This window comes from Suricata suricatta, chromosome 9, assembly GCF_006229205.1.
Source record: "Suricata suricatta isolate VVHF042 chromosome 9, meerkat_22Aug2017_6uvM2_HiC, whole genome shotgun sequence".
NCBI classification, from domain to species: Eukaryota; Metazoa; Chordata; class Mammalia; order Carnivora; family Herpestidae; genus Suricata; species Suricata suricatta.
The window spans coordinates 84716521-84741772 of NC_043708.1; the positions used below are offsets into that span (position 1 = coordinate 84716521).

The 25252-nt window shown below is 53.5% G+C and overlaps 2 protein-coding genes across 3 annotated transcripts in view; one reads left to right on the top strand and one right to left on the bottom strand.

Annotated features, from left to right (window-relative positions):
* Positions 1–1971, top strand: part of DUOX1 (dual oxidase 1) — a 33908-nt gene extending 31937 nt beyond the window's left edge. Inside the window, exons 33-34 of the mRNA XM_029951028.1 lie at positions 56–184; positions 836–1971. Coding sequence (XP_029806888.1) covers positions 56–184; positions 836–958 — 252 coding nt within the window. The 3' untranslated portion in view covers positions 959–1971. The remainder of the gene's footprint in view (positions 1–55; positions 185–835) is intronic.
* Positions 1972–3150: 1179 nt separating this feature from the next.
* Positions 3151–23504, bottom strand: SHF (Src homology 2 domain containing F). 2 transcript variants are annotated; one of them, XM_029951029.1, is made up of 7 exons: positions 22969–23504; positions 13476–13617; positions 11052–11258; positions 9125–9265; positions 7692–7863; positions 7428–7547; positions 3151–3956 (listed from the first exon to the last, which is right to left on the bottom strand). In XM_029951029.1, exons 1-7 carry the CDS (start codon positions 23467–23469, stop codon positions 3770–3772), a joined length of 1470 nt encoding a protein of 489 aa, XP_029806889.1. In that variant the 5' UTR covers positions 23470–23504; the 3' UTR covers positions 3151–3769. The 2 variants fall into 2 exon arrangements, with proteins under 2 accessions (XP_029806889.1, XP_029806890.1); XM_029951030.1 differs by lacking the exon at positions 9125–9265.
* Between the last annotated feature and the right edge of the window lie 1748 nt (positions 23505–25252).

Sequence of the window (25252 nt, forward strand, 5' to 3'; positions counted from 1 at the left end):
GCGCCGACCCTGGCTCTGCCTGGCTGTGACATTCCTCCTCTACTCCCTCTCCCAGTACATCTGTGAGCGGCACTTCCAGAAGGTGCTGAACCGGAGTCTGTTCACGGGCCTGCGCTCCATCACCCACTTTGGCCGCCCGCCCTTCGAGCCCTTCTTCAAGTCCCTGCAGGAGGTCCACCCACAGGTCAGTCCCACCCCATATCAAGGTTCTCCTGGCCTTTATCATCTGGGGTCTGAGCAAACCTTCTGAACCAGCTCCATGAGGAAAGGAATTGACTTCTGGTGAGAACACATCACCTGGGAGATAAGTGGGGGTAATGGAATGGAAAAAAATTAGGGGTTACTCTGAGGGGCTGAGGGAAGAGGCAGGTGACAGGGACTTACCACTTCTGAAGCCATGGTGCCTATCCACAAGGAACATCTCAATGACTGAACTAGTCCTTACCATAAACTCAGAGTTACTCTTACTACTGATATTGAGCCAGCCCTCACCCTGGACACTGAGTTAACCTTTACCATGAACATTGGGTTAGCCCTCAGTGAAACACTGAGCTATCCTTTAATTTGAACATTGATTAACCCAGCCCCTGACCTTGCACCTGAAGCTGACAAATGCCTTGGAGGGGTTAGGGGTTGGGCCCACAGAGAGCAAGTCTATCAAACTGAGCTGGACTTAAAAATACTGAGCCAGCGCTCACCATGAATGGTACAAAGCGGACCTTTATAAGAAACACAGGAGCCCTCACCATGGACTCTTTCTAGTCTTCAGCATGAACACTGAACTAGCCCTCCCTCTGGATACTGAGCTAGCCTTCACGTTTTCCTCCCCCAACAGGTCCGGAAGATTGGGGTGTTTAGCTGTGGCCCCCCTGGCATGACCAAGAATGTGGAAAAGGCCTGTCAGCTCATCAACAGGCAAGACCGGACTCATTTCTCTCATCATTATGAGAACTTTTAGGCTCCCTGCCCAGGGGCTCTGCCCACTGCCCAGCTGAACAGAGATTTGGGCCCACACCTCACTCTGTATTTCCTGTTTCTGGCTCCCCCAGCCTTCTCCTCCCATTCCTGCCTCCCATCCTTAGTCCAGGTGGCCATGGTCAGTCACACTACATAGGTTCATATGTCTAGAATATCTCATCCTGGAGAAGTGGGAGGCATTGTCTGGGAAACAGAGGTTGGGAGGTAGGAGAGCTATTATTGCTTTGAGGCAAAGTGATACCTCTTCTTCCAAACTAAGAAAAACCCTCAAAAGATGAGCTGACAAGCAGAGTGTATGTGTATAATGGGGCTGTGAGCCTAAGGAGGAAGTAAGAGCACAGATGCTGGTACTTTGTAACTCCTCCTCCCAAACCTGCCCCTCCTCTGAGGCTCCCCACTGTCAAAAGAGCTGGCAAATGGCTTGGAGGGCATAGAAGGTGAAGCTGCAAAGAGAAATTTACATGAATCCCTTTAGCATCCTAGTCTAACAGCACAATTGAGCTTCTCTCCCCAGTTCTAAAACATGTACTGTATAGTCAGAACCCAGTCCAGTATCTATGTAGTGCTCCTCAGCCCTTCTCTCTTCTTCCTACTGAAGTAGTCTCCTTTACAAATAAACCACATTTCTGCCCTCTGGGTTTCTGTATTCTGCCCCAGGTTGGGATACCCACTGGCAGAAGAAGCTACTCAACCAGACAGCTAACCTAGGCTGGAGCAGACAGTCCTTTGAACTTGCCAGTATCTGCTGAATAAAGTAACTGGTCCAAGACCAAGTGCTCTAGCTGGTGATGCCTTTCCCAGCTCAGAGGCACTCTTCCTGACAGAGGGCCTCTCAGGGTGGCTAGTGTGGGGCTTCTGAAGCCTGATCAGGAAGGATAGAGAGAGAAGGGGGTGTTCTGGAGAGGTGTGTGGAGCGCAAAGTAGGGATATGTGTGGCAGGACAGAGCAGGAGCCTACAGGGAGCCAGAGTTTGCCTGGCTTGCTCCAGGACCTGTTTCTCCCAGCCCTTCTCTGAACAACACGAGTTGAACACCTGTGCCAACGTGGGTCTTCCAGGTAAAGAGATGAATGCAAGAAGATGGAGCACATCACCCAAAGTCTCGGAGCCTGTTTTCTCATCTGCAAAGTGACTGAATACCCTTCAAGTGTAAAGATAGGGCAGCCCTCCGTAAGGGAATTTCTAAAGCAGTGCCCAATTTCAAGTGAGCCTTTCGAATGTCTCTCCAGAATTCTTATTGGTCAAGTCACATATCCTCAATTTCGATAAAATAGCTATGGGATTAGGAAATCCAAAATCCCATCATTCATTTAGAAGGCTTAGGTTCTGAAAGCAGCACGATCCTACAGCAGCAGATGTTTGTTCAGCTTCACGGGGGAGCTTCCGTTCATCTCGACTTGGAAGCAGGAAGGCGGGCCTGTAGGGGGGGTTGACTTCAGCTTCCACCCGCGGCCTAGTGGGTATTCCCGGAGGACTGGGTCCACAGGACATTCCTGGTGGACTGGGACCACAGGCCTCGGCCATTCTAGCTGTTGGGCAGGGGCTGGGGCGTCGCCAGGGCCGTGGGCGGGTGTGGCCTGGCGCCCACGGCTCGCCGCACGGCCAGCAGGGGGCGCGCACGGACGGCCCCGCTGGGTTCGGCCGCGAGCCCGAAGGCAGATCCGGGCCCAGGCCTGCAGGCTGCAAGTCTTCAGGGGCCGAACTCACAGTCCGGGAATGGGGGAGGCGCGACAGGCCCCGCTTCCTCTGGAAAGAAAACGCGGTCGGCCGCGCCAGCTTTCCCGCCTCCGCGAGTGCACGGCTTCCGCGTGGCAGAGCCTCCCGCTCACCCCCCCGCCTGGCGCGCTGCCTCTTTGTCTCTCCGCGTCTCCCCTCCTCCCAGATGAATGGCTGTTGGCAGGAAATTGAACGCGATCTTGGGGAGCTGAGCTCGTCGGCGAGGCGGGGAGGGGGCGCCACGCTTTCTGCCGGCTCCGGGTGCCCCCAGCCGGAGCGGGGGCGGCGGGGGATGTTTTGACATCTAGTCAAAGGAAGGAACTTGATGCTTCTAAAGTGCTTTTCACAGCCGGCCTGTGCCTGCTCCGGAGCTGATTTATAAACAGAATCTGCGCTCGCTTCGCCGCTTCCCTCCCCCGGCAGCCCGGGGGGCGGCGCTGGAGGCGCGGACGCGGCTGTGCCTGGCGGGACTTGGTTTATTTATTGCATCTGGCCGGGAGCCGGGGCTGCTCGGGGACTGCGCAAATTCCCTCCGACCCGAGCCCTTCCCCTCGCTTCCCTATTTTCAAGGCCACCTCCTCCCTAGGGGTCTGCCTTCACCAAGCCCCGCACCAGACTCTGGTCGGAGCCAGCCGGCGGTTTAGGGGTGGAGGCTGACGGCCAGGGAGCTCCCCGGGACCGCGGCCTGCCCCACCCCGCATTTACCCAGGGGGGAAGGGGGCGTTGGGGAAGGGGGGGTCGCCACCGCCACCTGTACCATAGGGGCGGAAATGGCGGGGGGGGCTGCAGATCTTAAACTCCTCAGGACACCAGCGGCTCTGAAGTCCCTTTTCCGCAGGGGCTATCCTTTCTCCCCAGGGATTCCTGTGTCCTCGGCTCCAGACAACCTTTTTACTCCAAGGCCCCAGTAGGCCTTCCCCTTTAGAATAAATTAAGGAATCTCCAGCTTCCACTCGATCTCAGGGAGAGGGGAAGAAAGGTTTGACAGAACTTGTCCCTGGGAAGGACCACAGCCCTCAGCCAGGGAAATGGGCACAGGGCTGGGTCCAGATTTGTCACAGTGCCCGGCCCTCACATCTACAGAGTCCGAATGGCCACAGGGTAGAGCAGGGACATGTGCTCTGCCCCCTTAATGGGCAGCTTGCGGCTGGCGTAGTGGTGCACGATTTCAGGGACGCTGCTGAAGGGCGGGCTGTTCTGGCCCAGCACGTACTTATGTTCCTTGGTCCGGGACAGCTTCATGTGCATGAAGCCCTGACTGCTCCTGCGAAGAGGAGGGGAGACCCTGGTGAGTAGGGGCCCTCTCCAATCCCCATCCTCTCCCCTCCCCTCCCCCTGCAGCAAATGTGGTTGTTCCAAACCAGCTTAGTGCGGAGGTGACTAGGGAAGGTGGAGGTCAGTTCAGAAAAACAGGGAGAAGGCAGAGGGGATTTTGTGAGTAGGTAACATGAGGCACTGGCTTTGTGTTGAGGACATTGGGTGTGCCAAGAATGTGTGTGTAAGTGAGTGTACAGGGTGTGTGCACGCGGAAACCGGAGCTACCGCTCTCACCACCCCAAACCCTGTGACCCAGGCACCAGTGCCCTCCAGCCTATTTGGCCAGGACTGGTTTACCTTCCCCATCCCTGAGCTGTGGGGGAGGATACTTGTGGGGGCTCCTAGTGACTCACATGGAGACACAAACATCCTTCATAGTGCACACAGATGTGACAACCAAGTGAATCTTGGTTGAGGCTCTCCCTTGCAGAAACCAGGGGAGGGCATGAGCTACTCTGGAAGTCCCTCCCAAATCCAGGAATGCTCAACTGCCTTGTCCTGGGGATATTCCTTTACCTTCCTGATAACTGGCCTTGAGCCAAGCCCCCACCCCATCCCTTCAGCCTGGGATGACATCATCAATAAGGCTGCAAGCTCCATTCCCTCCCTCCCAGAGGAAATGCTCCACTGCCTCTCTCCTCTCCCAGACACAATCCAGGAAATCAACATTAGTGCCTGGCCCTGCCCACAAGACAAGGACCCTGCTGCTCAGAGCTCTGGCCAGCTCCCAGCAGTTGGGACACCCTCAGCCTTAGAGAGCATGGGGGTGGGCCCCCAGCAAGAACAACATTTGCCTAAGCTACCACAGGCCTGGTCCACAGGCAAGGGGGAAGCAATTCTTAGGGGAGCCTCAAAGCCTGAATACTTGTCTCTCCTGGCCAGAGCCTACTTGGGGACAAGTACAAGGCTCAGAAGCTAGTATGGGAGGTACGGTTGGTGGGGCTGGTGAGGGAGGACCCTTATATTGAGTTAAGGCTGGCAAACCTCCTTTCCTTCCCCTGCCTGGGTACAAAGAGGGCTCTGACTGCTCCCATTTCACTGGGCCCCATAAATGAATGAGTGGGTGAGGAAAGTGGGTGACAAAAGGAGGAAAGGGATGGGGGGGGGGATAAAACAGGCCTTTATCACCCATCCTCCCAATCCATCTCCTCCCCTGCCACACCCCAGGATACAAGTGCTCTAAAGCCTGTTGGGGGCCCCAGGCTGGGTGTCTATGGGGGCAGGGACCTCCTTCTTCTGTAGGCCTGAGATAGTGACAGAGGCTGACAGTGACCACACGGACCCTGGGTAAAGAAGCTAAGGGAAAACGTACAGCCCCTGGGAGTGGTAGAGAGGAGAGGCAGTGAGTAGTCCCCTTCCTGTCTACCCTGTGCATGGCCTAGGCCCAAGGCTGTGGGCAGCAGCTTGGGTCCTGCCTTCCCTCACCCTCTCAGTTTGGGGCCAGCCTCCTACCCACAGTCCACTTGGGATAATCACTTTTCCCCAAAATTGCATTATATCTTCTCCTTGAGGGGCAGATCTGGCCAAAAAGGGCAACAAAGTGGCAATAAGCTTCCACTTGGATACAGACCTCCTGGGGCAAAGTCCCAGGTCTGTTATGACAAAGCAGAGCCCTTGCCCAACCCTCAGGAGCCTGGGTGGGACTTGCTGGGCCGCAGGGCCAGGCTGACTTGGCTTTTGGAGGAAGCTGTTTAATTACCAGTGAAAGCCCTTCCATTACAGAGGGCAGAGAAACCATAATTGTATTTCAGAGAAGCCATTTATATGCAAACGAGGCTCTGGCAGTCGGCTGTCTGTGGGACCAGATCAGCTTGGGCTGAAGTGGCTTCCAGGACTGCCTCCCCGCCTTTTGCTCCTCAGGCTAAGGCAGAGCCCTGCTCTGCTCTAAGAGCCAGACCTTTGGGGTCTCTCCCCCAGCCTTGGACTATATCAGACTGGATGAGGGGGTGGAGCTATGCAATGGAATAGTGTGGTTCTTGTAGTCAGACTGAGCTGGGTTCAAATCCTGCTTTTGGCACTTGATTACCTAGCAGCCTTGAGCAAGTCACATACCTCTTTGTATTTATTTCTGTCTATAATAAAGAGATTGGTCTTGTAGGTTGGTAGTTGATTTGGAGAGGGTGTATATGCTGCTAGGCACAGAGTAGATACTCTGTGAATTTTAATTATTAAAGCAATACACATTCCTAGTGTTATGTAAGTCAAAATTTTGACAGATGAACTTTATCTAAATGCTCTTTTGACTTTATGAGAATTTGCAGACTCCTAGAGTATGAGAACTTCAAGAAACCTAAATCCATCAATGCATTTTGCAAAGGGAGAAACTAAGGCCCAGAGAGATTCCATGATTTGCCTAGGGTAACATAGCTAGTTTGATTAAGCCTAAGAATAAAATTCAGATTATTTGACTATAGTCTGGCATTTCCCCCATCATCTTTCAGTGGAAGTTGGATAATTATCCTCAAGTGTAACTGTTTAGTGGTCTCAAATCCCTGTATATTGCATTTGTTTGAAGAGGGGGTATACCTGCACTCTGGTGCCCCCAGGAAATGTGGTAGGATGTGGTACAGATGTCCCAGTAGTGATGGCGGGATGTGAATGGACACAGCATTCTGACAGGCTGCCATGTGGAACGCAGGCTCTACCAGGCAGTACTCCTGGGTGCCAAGGGGAGGACTCTGCCAGGAAGACCTGGGGGGCCAATGCTGGCCTGTGTAATCTGTTCCCTGGGAGGAAGGCTGATGGGAGGGGAGGGCCCAGTCTCCTCCTCTTCCAGGATCCTTTAAAACTCAGTTATCAGCTACCCGCACCCAAACCTCCGGGCCACTTCTTCAGAGTGAACAATAGCTTTGTGTCCACTGCTCCACCCTCCTCCCAGGACCCAGCCTCCACCTCACCTATAGACTCCCACAGGCACACTTTCCCTCTCCTTGCCTGTGCTTCAAGAACATCTTGGGCTTCCATTGAAAAAGATGATGGTGATAATTTATTTAGCACTTGGCACCATGTTAAGTGCCTCCGATATATTATTTTATTTGATGCTTCTCTATAAGGTGGATGTTATTATTCCCCCATCTTAAGTAAGGAAACTGAGGCCCAGAGAGGGTAAGAGGCATCCAGGCCACACAGCTAGTAAGTGGCAGAACCTTTGTGAGCTGGACACTTGCTTGATGGTTTCCTCTAATGGACTCTGAGCTACTGGAGATTTGGGGCTGAGCCTCAGACTGCTCCAGAACCCCAGGACCTGGCCCAGAGTCAGCAAATATTCATGGGGATGGAGTTCTCCCCAGCTTAGCTGGGCATGGGGGAATGTTGGAGTCTCCTCCTGTCTTGCTGGCTGTCCTCCCATGGACTTCCCCTGGTGCCATCCTGGCAAGCTAACCTGCCTAAAGCTGCTAGTTGGCCTGCCCCTACTCACTTGAGGGACAGGGAGAAATCATTCTTGCTGGTCTCACTGTTGCGCACCAGGTAGCTGGCCTCTTTGCACAGGCGGAGCAGGTTCTCGGCATCTGTTCGACTGATGGCCCCGTGGTACCAGCTGAGGATGAGAGAGAGGAAGGGGGGCATCTCTGCTGGGTCCCTCGCCGTCCAGGCCCACCCATTCTGGGTGTCCCCTGTAGGCAAGCCGGTGGCAGGAGGGGAAGGGAGGGGAGAAAGTCCCCAGCTGGACACAGACACTCACACCTGGTTTTCCAGAGGCAGTGCTGGGTCTGTCCACTCCCCCAGGGGGCTGCTGGGCTCCATGCTTAGGGGCTTGGCTGACTTGGGGTTCCCTGCAGAGAGTCGGGGAGGTAGCCGCCCCTTCTCCTCCCGGCCAGGTGACAGGCAGCTCTTCTCAGATCCTTCAAACTGGGCTGTGGGGAACATACCAGTTATAGTCTCTGAGGACCCTAGACATAGAACCCTATAGAACAACCAGTGACCCACCCCCATCTTCTGCCAAAAGGGGTTAAAGGAATGTTCTGGAAGAGCAAGACATCCTCCTGGGCCTGACTGGCTCTAGGGACAATCCTGGGTTCACTCTCCAGTTGGGATGGGGCTCAGCCCTCCTATGCCACATAGGTTCTGCCAGTCCCCATGCGGCGGCATGAGAGGGGAGAGGAGCAACATGAGAAACCACTTAAACTTCTCCCTTTGGAGCAGCAGCGGCCTGCCTTCCCCTATTCTATTCCCCCCTATTCTATTCCCCCCTATTCCATTCCCCCTCCGGGTGGCTTCAGCGCTGATAATATTGTTTCTTTCTCCTCCTCAGAGTTCATTACTGTTCTCCAAATCACCCTGCCAAGCCATTCTGTAGAAATGACTTATCGATTTGAGAACAATTATCCGATTCCCCTTGGTGCCATCCTGACAGGCTAATCCTGCCCAAAGTCGCCAGCCAGGCCGCCCCTCCCCCACCCTAAGGCTGCTGCCCACAGGCTCCCTGCCCCCAACTAGAGAAACCCAGCTGAGGCAGCGCTGCCCTCCCAGACCAGGGCAGGCCTGACCACCGAGCCTGAACAAGGGCGGGCTGAAGCCAGTGGGCCACATGGGCCCAGGCACACAGCACAGGCGACCGAGATCCTCCTTCAGCCTGTATTTACAAAATACCCCTCACAGTCAGGCACAAATACAAACGGGTGCATTCTGTACAAAACTAAACATAGATGAAGCGTTCAATGCTTCCTTTCTACCCATTTGGGCTTTTTCTCTCCTTGTAGCACTTTTAAGCCCTACAGTCTGTCACCAGATGCAAGGATCAGCCCCTTCCCTTACTCTAAGGAGTCACACACTTCCTGTGCTAGCATCCTCCCCACCTCAAGTGTTACTTGCACTGCTGATGGATCAGGATCGGGTCAGGCAAAATCCTATACAGAGAAGTGAATTTAAAATAGTGGATTTTTGTGGCATAAGGAGGAAGATATTTGGAAAGGGTCTCCTTTAGGAGACACCTTCCCCACACCTTTGGGAGGAATGAGAAATGTGTACTTTGTCCTTCCTTTCTTCCTCCAGGACAAGGGGGATTCTTCCTGGGTTTTCCAGACCCTGCCCCACTTCAGCTCCTCCAACCCAAGCCACAGGGCCTGAAGGGTGAGAGGACATGTCACCCTGGCCAGAAGCCCCCACAGAACCCACCGCTGCCGTCCTCCAGGCTGGGCTCAGGGAGGGGTGAGGCTGGACCGGAGATGTCCCTGTCCCCATCAGGCAGGGAGGGGCTGCTGTCCAGCTGTCCCACCGGTGGAGGCCAAGGTAGGTCTTTGATGACCTTAATGTCAACTGGAATCAGTAGCAGCAGGGAGAAGAGACACAGACCGGGACAGAGACAGAGAGAGAGACAGAAAGAGGCAGAGGTTGAGACACTAAAATCCACAGCCAGGACACATGATAGCCTGGAAAGGAGGAGGCTCGGAGCAGAGGCAGGAGTGCTTCTGAGAGGGGAACAGGACTCTTGGGGTGGGGTGGGGGGTTGGGTGGAGCCACAGCACCCACACCAGGCTAGCTTAGTCAAAGGGTGGGAGGCGCAGGTAGCAAAGAGCAGGAAACAGAGTCTTGCCCTGCCAGCTGTGTGGATCCCCTTCATTTGAACTCTCACAGGCCTCCAGGGCCCAAAGGGACCAGGAAAGGAGGAAAAGAGGGACAACGAGCTGCCCACACCTCCCAGCACCACACCCAGGTTCCCACAGCCTCCTGGCACCCTCAGACCCACCTCCTTTCCTTCTTTTCCCCACAGCCTGGGAACTCATGGGCAGTAAGACCAAGACAGGCCAGCTTCAGGCTGTCAGGAATACTCAGATGTGGGGGCAGATATTTATTGAAAGCTACCCCTCCCACACCCTCAATGCTGAGCTTTGACAATTAGAAGGGTGATGCCACTGGCGGCTGCAGGACTGCTAACGAGGTTTCCTAATGACGAGCATAGATTTTCCCATTAAGCAATCCAAACAGTATTGATTCTCCAAGGAGACTTCTGGAGATAAACGGGCCATCCTCAATGGTGCACGCTTTACAGGAAACAAATTAGAAACCTGTGGTTTCCCAGTCTGGCTGCCAGGGTGGGGAGGACAGAGCACAGAGCTGAGTCCAGCTCCAGAATGAGCCCCTTGTCCAAGGAGGGGTGAGGGGGACATGAGAGTGGGAATGAAGTCTAATGGCATTTAAATCCTTTATGTTCTCACTGGAACAAGGGTCCAGGGGCTAAAGCTCTCTCCAGGCACCCCAGGCTGTAGCACCACCCACTCAGATCACCAACACACACCTCCGCATGTTGGACTCCGGGCCTGGGATAGACGCTGGGGTGATTGCTACAGCAGAAATCTAATCTTCATTCAGCAAAGGGGTTTCTCACAGCCTCCCTCTCCCTATGGGTTCCTGCTCCTCAGAAACCCCCCTGGGGGCTTATGCACCCCTGGTCTGGCACAGCCTGCTACTGGATACAGCCTGCTAAAGGTTATACACACAGCCGTTCTCCTTATCTAGAGTGTTAAATGCCGTCTTTTGTTAAGTGTAAGTATTTAACATATGCCACAAGTTTTATCATTTTGTTTGGAATTTCTTTATTTTAAAATGTATCTACGGGGCACCCGAGTGGCTCTGTTGGTTGAGTGTCTGACTCTTGATTTTGGCTCAGGTCTTGATCTCATGGTTTGTGAATGGAGCCCTTCATCTGGCTCTGCACTGACAGCATAGAGCCTGCTTAGGATTCTCTCTCTCCTTTTCTCTCTCTGCCCTCCCCTGCTTGCATGTGTTTTGTCTCTCAGTATAAAACATATAATATATCCAAGTCTCCCAAAAGACAGAGGTGGCCTAAGCCCCTTGGCCTCTGAGAGATGGTGATAAAGGGAGATGCATTCATCCTTTTCCCATGCCCATTCTCTGACCCTGCAGGCAGTGCTGCACCCACACTGCCCAATTCACCAATCTCTGTGGTGCAGACTCAACTATGCTTCCCCTGAGCCCAGCTCCTGGGCTTCTCCCAGCCCTTGGGGTCCACTCCTCCTACTCCCCTGAACATGGAGAGCTGTTTAGAGGTACAGCAGATCTACTCTCTCCACCCAGGGCTTACCTGCAAAGGCTTTGGAAATCCGCTCCTTCTTCCATTCCCAGGGCTGGTCATACTCCTCAGGGGGCCTCTCATCATCCTCTGGCAGACGGGACTCTCGGGGCCAGGGGGCCCCCTCACCCTCTGAGGTGGTCCCCTCTTCCTCTGGCTCATAGGGGGTGTCATACAGAGGCAGGGGCTGAGCTGCTGTCTCCTTGGAGCTCCGGATCTCTGCCAGGGCAAGGTAGGAGGGGAGGTGTGAGAGCAGCCCCTGCTGCCTGGCTCAGCTCCTCTGGCAGCGCCCTCAGCAATACACCACGCCTCCTGCAGAGGAGACGCCGCTGGCTCCGGGGGCCCAATGGCCACACATCTGGGGTCCCTTGCCCTCAAAACACTTCTGGGGTTCCAAAAGCATGGGATCCAATGGAGGCAGCGGCAGAGAAGCACAAGAGTGAAAGAAAAAAGATCCTTTGATGGCCAGCAAGGGCTTGGGAAATGAGGCTTACACATTTAGGAAACTGAGGCAGGGTCCTCTCCTAATCCACCTCCTCTTGGCTACCCAGCTCCAGTTCTTCCCTTGGGTCCCACGTACTGTCACTTGACAATCAGAAAATCCTTCTTTGTTGCTCAGACACTGCTGATCACTCCCTCCTTGAAACTCTCTCCTTTGGCAAGTCATTTCCATGGTCTTCATCTCTGCTCACCCCTGTTAGGTCTCTTTCCCTGGACTCTCTCTTGGTCTCTGTTCCCCAGAACCAGGTCTTATTCATCTCTTCCTGCCCTCCCTCCTTGCCCTGTCTCATAGCACTCTATACACTTCCAACTGCCTTCAAGATTTTCACTTTAGCAGTTCAAACTTGCCTCTTCCCCCAGAAGTTCTTCTAGTCTGTTCTGTGATTCTTTTTGGGGATAGTTGACCCCAGTGAAAACTGAATAAAAGCTATGGAGCTACTCCCCAGAAAAATGTGCACATTTTTGCATCCAGTGTCAGGCATTCGTGGGCCTCCTAGCTGTACTCACCTCTCTGACCTAAAGAGGATAGCCACCCTCCCACTTTCTTCATTTTTCTCGACTACACTGCTCTCCACAGTCCTGGCCCTCCTTCATCCCTCTAAATCCCATGTGTTCACCACCAGTACCTGATGACTCTCCCCCCTGACTCTCCCCAGCCAGCTTACTGCTTTGGAGAAGCACTCTCCACTCTGCTGGCTCATATTTCCATGAGCTCCATGGAATAGCACTCTTGAAAGCTCAGCTCCTCCCCGCTCTCCTGAGAAGGGGAGCAGCTTATCTGATCACCAGTGGATGCTCACTCTTTCTCAGCTCTACCTTCTGGTCCTTTGGAGAGAGGACCTGCCCCCATGAAGGGGCCTATAACTGTCCTGCGTGGCCCAAGCCTGAGCGGGCAAGTTTAATTCTGTGAAGCTCGTTGTGGAGACATAGCTGAGTAATGTTCTCCAATCTACTTCATCAGTAATAAAGCTGACATGCTCATCTTAATCTGTTTCCTTAATCTTATTTCTCAATTATTTCCAAGCTCAGGAGAGGAAGATAGTAGTGTTAATTGTTGGTCCCTTAAAACCTCAACAATTTCCACAACTACTAACTCATCTTTCTGATGCTCACTTCTAGTCTGTTCTGTACACCGAAGCCTCAGTAATCCCTTAAACACCACATTTGTCCTATTTCTTTCTTGCTTACGAATTCATAATGGTTCCCCTCCTCTTCTGGAGCAAGTCCAAATGCCTCATTCCAGCCTTTGAGGCCCTTCAGTGCCCCTCCTGGCCACTCTCATCTTGGCTCCCTGGTATGCCCAACACTAAAACTATCTGCTCTTAAACAAACCTTCCTTTCATTCTGCCTTGAGGCTTTGGCCTGGCCTGACTCACCTCTGTCCTCCTCTCTGATCACCCTCATTCATTTCTTTCCCTGTATCCTCTCCTGACTTCCGCTTTGTTCACCAGGGCCAGGTCTTATTCATTGCTCTTTGTGCCCATTTCTCCACATCCTTGCCCAGTCTCACGTGCATTGCATTTGCTTCTCTAGCCATGTGTTTCCAATTGCCATCAAGCCGTTTTACTTTGACATCACATCATCTCAAACTCACCACCTTCCCTAAACCTAATGATTTTCTTTTTGGATTCCATGACCCCTGGCCCGCATCACATCTTGCCCTTCCTGACTATCCTATTCTATCTGTCTGACATTTGGCATGTGGCCTTCTCCATCGCCTCATGTCTCAGGCATCACAAGTCACTGCTCCTTCTCAAAAATGACTCTCTTGAAGGCAGTGGCCAAGGACCCAAGGGGATCCATGGTGGACCCATGGTCCCCAAGGACCCAGTAAAGGGACCACGGAATCAGTCCTTAAACTTATGGGTCCCAGAGCCTGTTGTGCAATACCAACGCTTCAGGGAGCAATCCCCCACTCCTGACTCCATCACGCACCAGCCATCATCTTTTGGGCCTCATAGGGCTCCATGTAGCCGTCATTTTCAGGGACCTTCTCTGGAGCTCCTGAAGCTCCTGCTGGGCCTTCACCAGTCTCCTGAATGTCAAACGGGTCCGCATAGTCTTCTAGGATTGCCAACTGTGGGAAAACAGTGAGAAGAGCAGGCTTCAGACATCTGAGAGACAGCTCTGCTTCTCCTCAGATGCTGTGTCCATTAGATCCAGAGCCCAAGGCATCCAAGGGCAGGCTCTGAGCTTGGACGGGGACAAGCTCTGGATCTTCCTTTGCAGGGCTCTCCTACTAGGCTGCCAACAGAGTGGGAGATGTTTCTTTTCTGTTAATTTTGTGCTTCTGGGCCATTCCTTAGATTAAATTGCCAGAATGAAGCTCTGGGCCTTAGGCCTGCTTCATTCAGGGTCCAGGAAGGGCAAGAGGGGTGTTCCACACCAGGTGGTTCAATAGAAGGAATTAAATCACAGAATGGGTTACAAAGGTGGTGAGGGAATTCAAAGAACAAGGAGGGAAGAGCAGGCGACTCAGAAATTAACTTGGTCCCTACCTACAAGTCCATTCCCAGATGCTGAACAAAGAAAAATTTGCTGACCATCAAGAAAAGAAAGGCCAAGTACTCACTTTATGGCACAGTTCTGTTGGTTTATCCTCACAACATCCATCACAATGCCATGTGGGTATTATTATCCTTGTTTTAAGGAAATGGAGGCTCAGGGCAGGTAGGGAACAACATGCCCAAGACCATTCATCCTAAGTGGAGGAACCAGGATTGGAACCAGGGTTGCTCAAAATTGTGCTTCCAACCTGCCACCAGTGGGCACGTTGGCCATCCTGGGAGAGAGGCCACTTTAGGACAGCCCTGAGGAGAGCCAGGATTTGGGCTCTGCTGAAATCCCCTGGCTCCTGGAGGACAGGAACAGGAAAGGCGTTGCCTTGACCCACCATATCCCATACTGCCCCTGTCTCCCCCACAAGTGGCTCATGACCACCCCTCTGACCCTGCTCCCAGTCAAGGCAGAGTGAACTGTAATTCACACGCCCTGAGGAAGAGCTCAAGGTGCTCAGGGCGGGGTGTGGCTGAGGACAATAGAGCCTTTCTCCAAGCTGGGCACAGGCTCCTGGAAGGGGGGAGGCTGAGGCGGAGACAGAGCCCAGCCCACCCGGGGCTGCCAGCACCTCAGGGGAAGCACTGCACACAGAGTTGACAGGCATTGACAAGCGGTGGTTCTGCGGCACAAGGAGGGGCCACTCCTGCCTCTCCCCCATTCTTGGTGTAGGCTTTGGGTCTGGGCCAGACCAGGACTGTGGGAGCCAGTGAGCAGGAAGGCTGTGGGGTGACCACCTGCCCTGGGTCAGTGAGTCTGGGACCCTAGCAAGGCTGGGATGGAGAAAGGAAACTGTCTACCACAGAGACTCCTCCTGCATGTTTCTTGGGCCCCATGTGAAGCCTCTAGGGGTCTCTGAAGCACATCCCAACAATTCCTACCATCTCCCCCTTTGGTTCTTCAGCTCCCACCCTATTCCACCCAAGCCCCCAGCTCCTTCACCTCCCTCAAACCTTTACCTGTGTCTGAGAAAGCCACCATCTCCGTTCATCCATCCCCACCACCAGATCATCCACTAGCCTAGAGTTCTTTCCTGTTTCTGTCTCTCCAACTCTAGCATCTGGCACATAGTAGGTACTAGAAAAATGTTTCTACTAGATCACTACCTATCTCCCCATGGAGTCCTCTACTCCTAGTCCTCTTTCCTCCATGAAGTAGAGGAATTAGTCCTACCCCAAGTTCCTTCCTCTCAGGCCAACTAGCACCCACGGCCCCACCCACCTGACCAAGGGGGCTCTGGAGTTAGTTGGCAGTTGGCACCCAGCCTCACGCTTATATGTGGCAGCTACTTAGTAACTGAATCAATGGACGTGTTATCCTTAAACCATGTAATGCCCACAAGAAAAAGCCCAAAGTAGGGGTGCCTAGGTGGCTCACTTAGTTGAGTGGCTGACTTTGGCTCAGGTCATGATCTTGTAGTTCGTGGTGTTCGAGCCTTGTGTTGTGCTCTGTGCTGATAGCTGGGAGCCTGGAGCCTGCTTTGGATTCTGTGTCCCCTTCTCCCTGCCACACTCTTTCTCTCTGTCTCTCAAAATTAAATAATTATTGAAAAGAAAAAAGGGCCCAAAGTTAAAGGGATTTCAAGATTCCACTTTCCTTTTAGGTTTCTCCCTATACACACTGGATCACTTTGTTACCTGAAAGCTCTATGCTTTGTTTCTTACTTTCCCTATGCCTGGATCAGATTATTTCCTTTCTTCAGAAAGCCTTTCCATGCTCCCCACAGGTATGGTTAGGTGCCTCTGTGCTGGGCTATTACTATATTGTGTTGTAAACACTTGTTTTATATTCTTCCTACAGACTGTAAGCTTCCTAAGGGTAGGAAACATGTTTGCTGATAAATTTCTAGTGCCTTAAAGTCTTCAGTAGATATTTGTTAAATTAGTTCACATAAAACAGGAAGAATAGATGAAGGAATCACTTCTCCTTGTTTATTAGAAAAAGAAATCACCAATCCAGATTGGTGGAAGGGGCATTGAATCCCAGGAAGCTGCTCAATGAGAAGTGCCTGGCCAAGCCGAGCACCCCAAACTTTACAGAGCCCTCTAAGCCCTTCCCTCCCAAGCCAGTGCCCTTCCCACTGGAATCCTGGGCTGGTGCTCAAGCTGTGACCCCTCCCAGCCAGTGTGGGCCTCCCCAGAGCCAGCCCACGGTGCCTGTGGGCACCCAGGTGGCAACTCTGTAGGTAGCTCAATGGCTCCTCTGTTCCATCCCTGACTCCACACCCTGCCAGGAAACCCTAGCCCCCCACCCTGGGCGGGTCACCCAGAGGAGCCACCCACAGGGCTGGGAGTCAGGAGCAGAAGCAGAAACACCTGCTGGGAAGGTTGGCAAGATGGGCACCCATCCTAGGCACAGAGGATCCCTGTCAGAGGCCAAGCCAGCCTTCCCAGTGGCTTCTAGGTCACGTGCAGAGGCAAAACTGTTCAGCAGGGGAAAGCTGCCTCTGCAGGCTTCTGACACCTTTGTTCTACCATGATTTATTTAGTTTATGGGACCTTTACCTGACTCTACTATACTCACTATTGTATACCCCATCCATCACAGGGCCTGGCACATGGTAGGTGCTCAATGCACATTGACTGGATGCTCGAAAGGCCTCCCTCTCCTCAGACTTTATCTTCTGAGGTGACACAGACTCTCAGATCCCCATTTGCCCCAACTATGACCACTCTGACCGACTAGCAGCAGCTGTCCGAGCAGGCTGTCAGGAGAATTGACAATTTGAGTGGAAATCCCAGCCTCTGATTCAAGGGCAGCAGTGAAGGAACTGGCAGGGAAGGCACCTAAAACCAGGGCTAATATTTCGGCAAACCCTCTGGTAGACAGAATGCTACTGAAACACTGAAATACTTCCAAACTAGTAGGCAAGTAGCTGCTGCTCAGGGGGCCCCCTTTGCCTCCTGCCAACCAGATCCCCTCCCTCTTGCCATCCAGCAGGGTGCCTGCCTCTAGACCCAGCTCTTGTGCCTGTTCCAATTGGGCAGTGCCCCTCCCACAGCAGCTGTCATGCTTTCACTCTCCTTCCTGCCTGCACCTCTCCTGAGGTGGCTGGCAGGCCCACCATCTGGCTTGACCTTCCGCTCTGCAGCTGGGCCCGGCTACGAGTTCCTGACCACATCCATGGGGCTTTCGAGTCCAAGGGGAGCAAGGGGGGCATGTGTCACGGGAATGGCCTCAGCAAGGTCCCCAAAGTCTACCCCGTCCCTTTCCTCCATTTCTTCAGTTGACATTTAATATCTGGGAGTCCCTGGTTTTTTACCTGTAGAATGGGGATGGTATTAGTACTTATGGAAGAGGAAAATGAATATAGAAGTCCTTAGTTCAGAAGCTGGGGTGGAGTCAGTGTTCAACAAATGCTAGCCCTGATGATGATCTCTTATATTCAGACACCACAACCCAGAGTTTAGGTGCTTGGTGGGGTGCGCAGACTGCAGCAGTAGAGACAAGATTGGGACCCAGGTCTCCTGACTCTCAGAAGCCTTGCTGCAGATTTTCCAGAGAACTTAGGAAATGTAACATCTTCTCTCTGCTACCTGTAGATTTAAAATACACTTTAGTATGGGGGTGCCTGGGTGGCTCAATCGGTTAAGCACAAGACTCTTGGTTTCAGCTCAGGTTACAATCTCACAATACCGTGGGTTCCAGCCCTGCATTGGGCTCTGTGCTGGCAGCACGGAGCCTGCTTGGGAAATTCTCTCCCTGTCTACCTCTTCCCTGCTCACTCTGTCTCTCTCAGATAAATAAGTAAAACTTTAAACCTCATGTAGCAAAGAGAGATATCTTTGTTTAACTCAGCATTTCTCCAAAGTATTTAACTGTGAAATCTTTTTCCACTGAAAGTCTGTCAGTTTAGGAAAAGGTATTCTATTTACCTCTCCCAAGATAAACCTTTTTTCACCCTCTGTTCCCACTTCTTGGAGTACCGTTCCCAATTTTATCTGTCTTGGAAACTCACTCACATGAAACAAATGTGTTGTCTTTTTCTAATTACAGAGAAATGCCATGTTTGTAAAACATTTAAACGTCACAGACGCATAATCAATGTTGACGATGTTTGTGGCCACACCAGGAATGGGTGGCAAGTGCTGGCCTTCAGCATTCAGGAAATGGCGGACTCAACATGGAATGCACTCTTCATTCTTTCTCTGAGTGTCCTTCCCCTTGTTCATTAACAGATGCTTTGTGAATGCTTCCTGTCTGCAGGGCCTCTCTCAGGTGCAAGGTCCCAAGCCTGGCATTGGCAGCCAGTCTGGAGTCAGGCTGTCTGGTGGTGAACCTGGGCTCTCCTTACTAGCTGTGAAACCAGGCAAGCGTGACTCAACATTCCTGTGCTTCAGTCTCCCTAGACAGAGCCTGGGGAGAATAACAGAATTTTCCTCATAGGGTCGTTGGAAGAATCAACTGGTCTAAAACATATCAGCTGCTTCAAAATGGTACCAGGCACAAGATAAGGACTCAGTAAATGTCTGCCATTATATCCTTAAAGACAAAAAGACCAAATTTCTGGGGCCTCCAGGAGCTCACAATGACAGCCACAATGCAAGCTCCAAAAGAGTGTGGCACCTTGAGGTGCTGTGAAGCCCCATGGTGGGGCACCAGGCAGCGTGCAGGGCCTGGGCTCCACCTCTGCTCACATAACATCACGGTGGTTCTGTGGAGAAGGCAAACTGGAATGGGCAGCAGCTACCCCTTCAAGCCCCAGGCCCCAGCTAGCTCCCACCCATGGTCTACAGAGCCCAGCTGTTCCTAGCTCCCAACAGGTGGAGTGCCAGGACTGACTGAGGTGTCACTAGGTCACTGGCCAAGCCAACAAGCTGCAGATTTCTTCCCAGAGGGGTGAATGTCGCAGTGTGAGGAGGTGACTGGGGAAGAGTGGATGGGCCTGCCGTAAAATCCCAGGGGAGCCACAGGCCTCAGCAGCCACCCCACCCCCCGCCTCAAAGCTCCAATGGGAGCACAGATGGCCAGCCCACACCCCAAAGGGTTAAGATATCTGACCAGTCCACAAGGGTCCCTTCACCTGGGCCTTCTCTTCTCCCTCTGCCTCCATAGGAGGCCATCTGCAACATAAACAGATCAGAACTCCGGCCTCTGTGGAACTCCTAAGAAGGACAATTAAAGCAAATAAACTCCAAAAAGGCAAGGACCAGGTAGGTGTTCTAGGTGGTGAGTCCCTTTCAACACCCAGGCCAATGTCACTTAATGATATACAGACCCTCAGTGAACACGGGCTAAGGCAGGGTCCTGCAGTAGATGCCCCCACCCACCTTCCTAACCCCAGGCAGGGATGCCTTGTTTGACTTCAGACACCCTGAATGTCTCCCTCCCTTCCTTAGTCTACCTGTCTTTTCACTTGTTTCCAATTTTGGGCCTTGGAGAATCAAAGTCCCTTGGACACCATGTGTGAGGTATACCTGTTTTTAAGATATTTTGGGCCCTAGGAACCTCTGTGAGAATCTGAGAGAAAAATGCTCATGCACCTAAATATTTACACACAATTTCTAGAGGGTTCATGAACCACAGAAGGCCCTCCATGAGCTAAGAACAAGAGCCCTAGTTTCAACTCATACAGGGTGCCTGCGTTATTGTTTACATCATGTCTTTCTGTCTGTCTGTCACACACAAAAACACACACAGTCTTGGCAGAATCGAGGCAAAGGACACACTGTCCAGATGGTCACAGGCAGCACAAAGCTTTATCCAATGAGGGACACTTTCCCATGCCCACTCCCCCTTCCTAATTAGACCAGGCTTTTCCTGTGGCAGATCTGAGTAAAGGGAGCAAAGCAAAGCAAGTTCTCTAACCCCTCTGCCAGAGCATGGGCTGGAGGCCGGACAGGGCCCAGCACCATGAGGGAATTCTTCCTATGGCCAGATGGCAAGGCCCCGCCTGCCTGCTTCAGGGTGCCACTCCTGCTGCTCCCACACCTGCCCTGCCAGGCCTACCCAGATGGCCACCCTGGCCCCCTTGCCAAATGCAGCAGTGGGTCTCAGGGAGGGCCAGTAGCCGGAGCCCTGCATAGGGTGACACTACTGGTCCTAAGCCCCCTGGGTCTCTCAGGATTCTGTCTAAATCCCCATTCTTTCCTGCCCCCACATTCACTTCCCACAGGGCTCATTTCCCCCTCAATCTTCTCATCACAAAAGCATTTCCACCCATTTCATCAAACCTCACAATCCAGGCCCTCTCAGGGTTCTAACCCACCCAGCATCAGTCACTGGACTCTAGGAGGAAAATGGACCAGCCCAAGGCACACCCTGGTCCGCAGTCCCCATCTCACCTCAAGAAGTGACCCAAAATCAACAAGCCAAGAAGACGTGCATAGCAGAGAGGAGAGGAATAGAGAACAGGGTAAAAACGGCCTCACAGAACAGAAACTCCAGCTCCACAGGCAGGCTCACCATTTAGGGACAGCGACTCTGTGTGAGCTCTGCAGGTCTATGCAAACACTTGGGTTTAGGATAAGGAGTTCAGATACCTAGCCTGGACTCTTCCTAAGGGAAGACTCTAGGATCTCCAGAAGTCTGCTTCTAGATGGGTGGAGCTGCTCTCTCTCAATGGTGGGAAGCTCCAGGTCAGGGCCACAGAGACAACGTCCCTGCCCCTGAGCCAGCTTGGATGGCATCCTGGCTCCCTCTCATCACACCCACTAAAGAAACCACAGATTGTGTGGCTCCTGGGAGATCCTGCTGGATTTCATTCCTGTCTCTGCAGCTGACAAAGGAAGTAGACGCCTCTTGGCCCCTAAGGTCTGAACTGCCCACAGATCATAGAGCTGACCAGGTTGAGGCATGGATGCCCTCATGAGGGGCTACGGGTCTCCACATAGTTGTGTGGATGCAGTCCCTTCCTTGGGGGTCTCTCTGGGGGAAATGTATAAAAGGGAGATGTGGTTAAGGGAGTCTCTGACCTTCAGGTCACCCTAGCAATGGACAGTTACCATTCAATGGACATATTTCATTCACCTCCTTTTAACACTTAGTCATTTTTGCAAGATAGAGAGAGACAGTGTGAGTTGGGGAGGGGCAGAAAGAGAGAGAGACACAGAACCTGAAGCAGGATCCAGGCTTTGAGTAGTTAGCACAGAGCCCAACATGGGGCCCAAACTCACAAAGGGCAAGATCATGACCGGAGCCGAAGTTGGATGCTCAACCAACTGAACCACCCAGGCTCCCCTCATTCACTCCTTTTATGCCAAGCATATGTCAGGTACTTGGGAGATATAGGTATGAGAAGGATACCATCCTTGTCCTAGAGGAGCTCCTGGCCTGGGGCACAGCTTGTCAGGACATTGCAAGCCACTGCAGAGAGGAAGGCCAGGGACAACTAAGGCCCACGTGCCAATGAACAGTGGTTAGGGAGGAAAGTAACTGGTCAATAGTAAGACAAAACAAGGCCTAATGCTCCCTCTGCCTCACTGCCACCATCACCATCATATCACCCAACAGCAGGGGACAAGGAAGGAGAGGAGCCAAAGGACAGTAAAGAAAGCATAGCCTTCTTCTGCAGGCTAAGGATCCTGGTCCAGGATGGGCAGTCATGCCCATGGCAAGAACTAGGGGGAAAATAACTCACATTCCTGAGGCTTCTGCTGTGACCCTGACACATCTCTCTTATCCATGGAATCAGGGAGAACGTCGCTCTCTCCACTGAAAGCCTCAGATTGGAGCCAATAGATTCAGACAGCAACTTTGCTCTCCAATCAAATAAAACTGTGTTCTCTGCTGAGGAAAGGGATTAAATCCCAAAGCTGAGCTCCATGGATGCATGAGGAGGGGACAACAAAGCTAGGGCAGCCCACAGAGTCACCACCATGTAATTTAGGGCTACAAGGACCTGGGGATGGCTTTCAAGCTGTCAAGGAGGGATAAGGCTGAAATGTGGGGGTAAGATAGGGGATGGCTTCTCCACGGGGGGGGGGGGGGGGGGGGGGGGGGGGGGGGGGGGGGGGGGGGGGGGGGGGGGGGGGGGGCTCTGAGGCAGAGTGGATGTTCTCCAGAAAGGTGAGTGCCCAGCTTTCCTCTCATCCTATGCCTGCAGGTCCACTAAAGGCTCTAGCCTCCCTCAGAATGGACCCAGGAAAAGGGGAGGCCAGGAGGGGAGAAGAGGGATCTGCTACTAATCCCCTTCTGGTCAGCAAGTTCTAACCACAGATTGTTCCCATGCCTGGGGGGACAAGAGAAGGAGGGTGGGAGTGGGCCTGCCTGGGCCTCAGTGGTCAGTATCCTCGTGAAAAGCTACATACTGCCTGTTCCGGCTTCCTGAGAACAGCAGTCCACCTGGCTCCAGTACCAATGGGTAAGGCAAAGGCCAGCTCTAGCTCTATCCCCTGGGAGAACCCCCTGCCCTCACCTTGCTGGGGCTTGGGCTCTCCCAGGAGGAGGAATGGAGCTTTGTTTTGCCTCTGCCCTGAAGGGGAGTGGGGGGAGGGGTCAGAGATCAAAGGGCAGGGAGCTGTTGCTCCCGGAGGGCAGAAAGGCAATAAACAGGAGGAGAGGCTGGGGAGTGGTGTGCGCAAATCCCGTTAGAAAGAACCGAGCTGATTAGGGCCCCGGGAGAAGGGGGGGAGGCGGGAGACTGAGAACCGGAGAGCAGAGCCCGAGATGAAGAGGGTCACTAGTCCTGGGGCGGTAACAGGGACAGAAGCAGAGTTTGGGGCGCCCGTCCCAGATTAGTCGGTCGAGAATTTGAACAAAGGTGGGTGAAGGCTCCAAGTCCCCGGGTCAAGGATTGAGATCGTGTCCGCCAGGAACCGTGACATAGAGGGGCCCAGGCCCGGCCCCGGTCAGGCCACCTTTGTCCCTCTTGAAAGCCCCAGACCTCATACCACCTCTCCTCTCGGCCACCCCCGCCCGGCGCAGCACTCACCCTGTCGCTGCTGGCCGGGGGTCCAGAGATCCGCTCCTCGGGAGGGGGCGCTGGGGGGCCAGGGGTCTCAACCCGAATAAGGCGGTGGGGAGGCGATCCGTGGCGCGGGGGCGGCGTGGGGCCGGGGACGGCTGGGGTGGCTGGGGCAGCAGCAGAGCTGGACGGCCCCCCAGAGTACGGGTCTTCGAAGTCGCGCTCCCTCTGCAGCCGGTAGGCGGCCAGGATGTCTGGGGGTGGCGCCGGGGGCGCGGCCGGCGAGGGTGCTGGGGGACGGTAGTCCGGCTCCGGGGGCGCCGGCTTGCCTCCACCTCCGCCGCCGCTCCCCCCGCGGAAGCCCAGGTGCTCCCGGAGCCACTTGGCCACTCCACCACTGCCGCCCCCTCCCGGGCCAGCTCCCGCTCCCCCGGCGCCCCGGCGCGACCCCCCCGGACCGCTCCCCGAGCTCCCCTGTGCCCGCTGCCCGGGGCCGGAGCCCGCCGGAGGAGCTCCGCTCAGTAACATGGGGCCAACCAGACTAAGAGAGGGGAGCTCTGAGGCCGGGCGGGGGGCGGGGGCCGGAGGAGGCGGGGGAGGAGCTCCGCCGGGCGGCGGGAGGGGGCGGGGCTCCTCAGCAACAAGGGAGGGGCGGGGTTCCGCTGGCTGTCGGGGTCGACCTCCCTCAGCCAGGGAGAAGAAGGGGTGCGGGTTTCCAGCCGGTGTGGACGCACGAGAAGTAAGTGGACGACCCCAAGGCAGGGAATGCGAATCCTGGACTGAAGGTGAAACCTCCACGTGTCCCCCACACGTGCCCCTGTGGGGGCGCACCTGTCTCCATCTGTTCCCCCTCCCCAGCTCCCAGCTCACGCGTGGCGCCTCACACTACTGGGGTCCTGGCCCTTGGACGCCTCCCGTCCCTCCCTTCTCCTTCCCCTAGGCCTCCTAACTGGAAAATATCCCAGGAGGAAAAGCTAGGGAGGCCGAGAGAAGGGGCTGTTCCGTAAAATGTGTCTTTAACAACCCCCTCTCTTCTGTGTACCATGGGAGCCCCACCTACCTCCTCCCATCCGACTGCTCCCACGGCATTGCTTCCCAATCCAGGCAGACACATCTCACATCACAGATAATCAACTCCCTAGTGACACCCATTTCGCCCGTGTCGTTTCCACACACGCCCTCCTCACATACAAACAGCCCTCACACAAATGCCTCCCATGCACCGGCGCACCCGCCTGGAGCAGGCCCACCCGGCCCTGACGGCCTCACGCACACACGCAGAACTCCCTTCAATCAAATCCCAGGTTTCATTGTCAATCAGATAAGTGACAGAATAGAAACAGACAAGTCAATAAATCAAGTCTAGAAACAGTTCCAATGTTGTCTATCACAAACCCCTTATCCTCTGGAGGCTCGGATGCTCAAGCAGTAGGCATTTTTTGTCTTGGAAATAAAGCCAGTTTCTCCACAGAAATAATGTAGCCCTGAAGCCAACACCAGTATTTGCTTTCGGCTCTGGGGGTAAGGTAGCAGCTTCATCTCATCATCATCCATCCCCCTGGCAATGCCTCAGAGTCTCTCTCACCCTTGGGCTCACATCCGCCAGTGAGGGAGCAAAGAGCCACAAGAGGCCCCAAAGGGAAGGAGGCTTAAAGGTGGGGGAGTAGAGAAGGATGTGATGGCAAACCTGGTCTGCAAATATTTGTTGGTTTTCTGCTTTATGCATCTTCTAGTTGACATTATAGGACAGTGCTTCTCAAGCTTTAATGTAAACATGAATCGCCTAGACAACTTGATAAATTGCACTTTCTGATTTTGTAGGTCTAGCTGGGGTAGGGTCCCAGATTGTAGTTTTAACAGGCTCACAGGTTATCCAGATGCTGCTGGTTTCCGCCCCCCCACACACACACCTGGAGTAGTAGGGCCGTGGGAGACATTGACTCAGGAGTCCAATAAGTTGTGGGCTCTAGCCAGATTTCTGGGCAAGATACTCAGTGCAACTGATCCTCATTTTTGTTATATCAGAGGAATGGAATCAGTCAAGTCAACACAAAAGATGCCTTCATGAGGGAGGTAGACCTGAGCTAAGTGAAATTTGGACAGATGAAGCAAAAAGAGTGAAAGGTCACTCTAAGCTACAAGGTCCGCATGAGCTGAGTGGAGGCGATGGGGTGGGAATAGTATAAAGAAGGAGAGGATTTGTGGTGGTGAAAAATAGGAAAAAATGCTAGAGGAGGGGGAGGGATATGATAAAGGTAACCTTTAAGTGATAATTTTAAAATTAATGCCTTGTGTGCACCTTGCAGTTCCT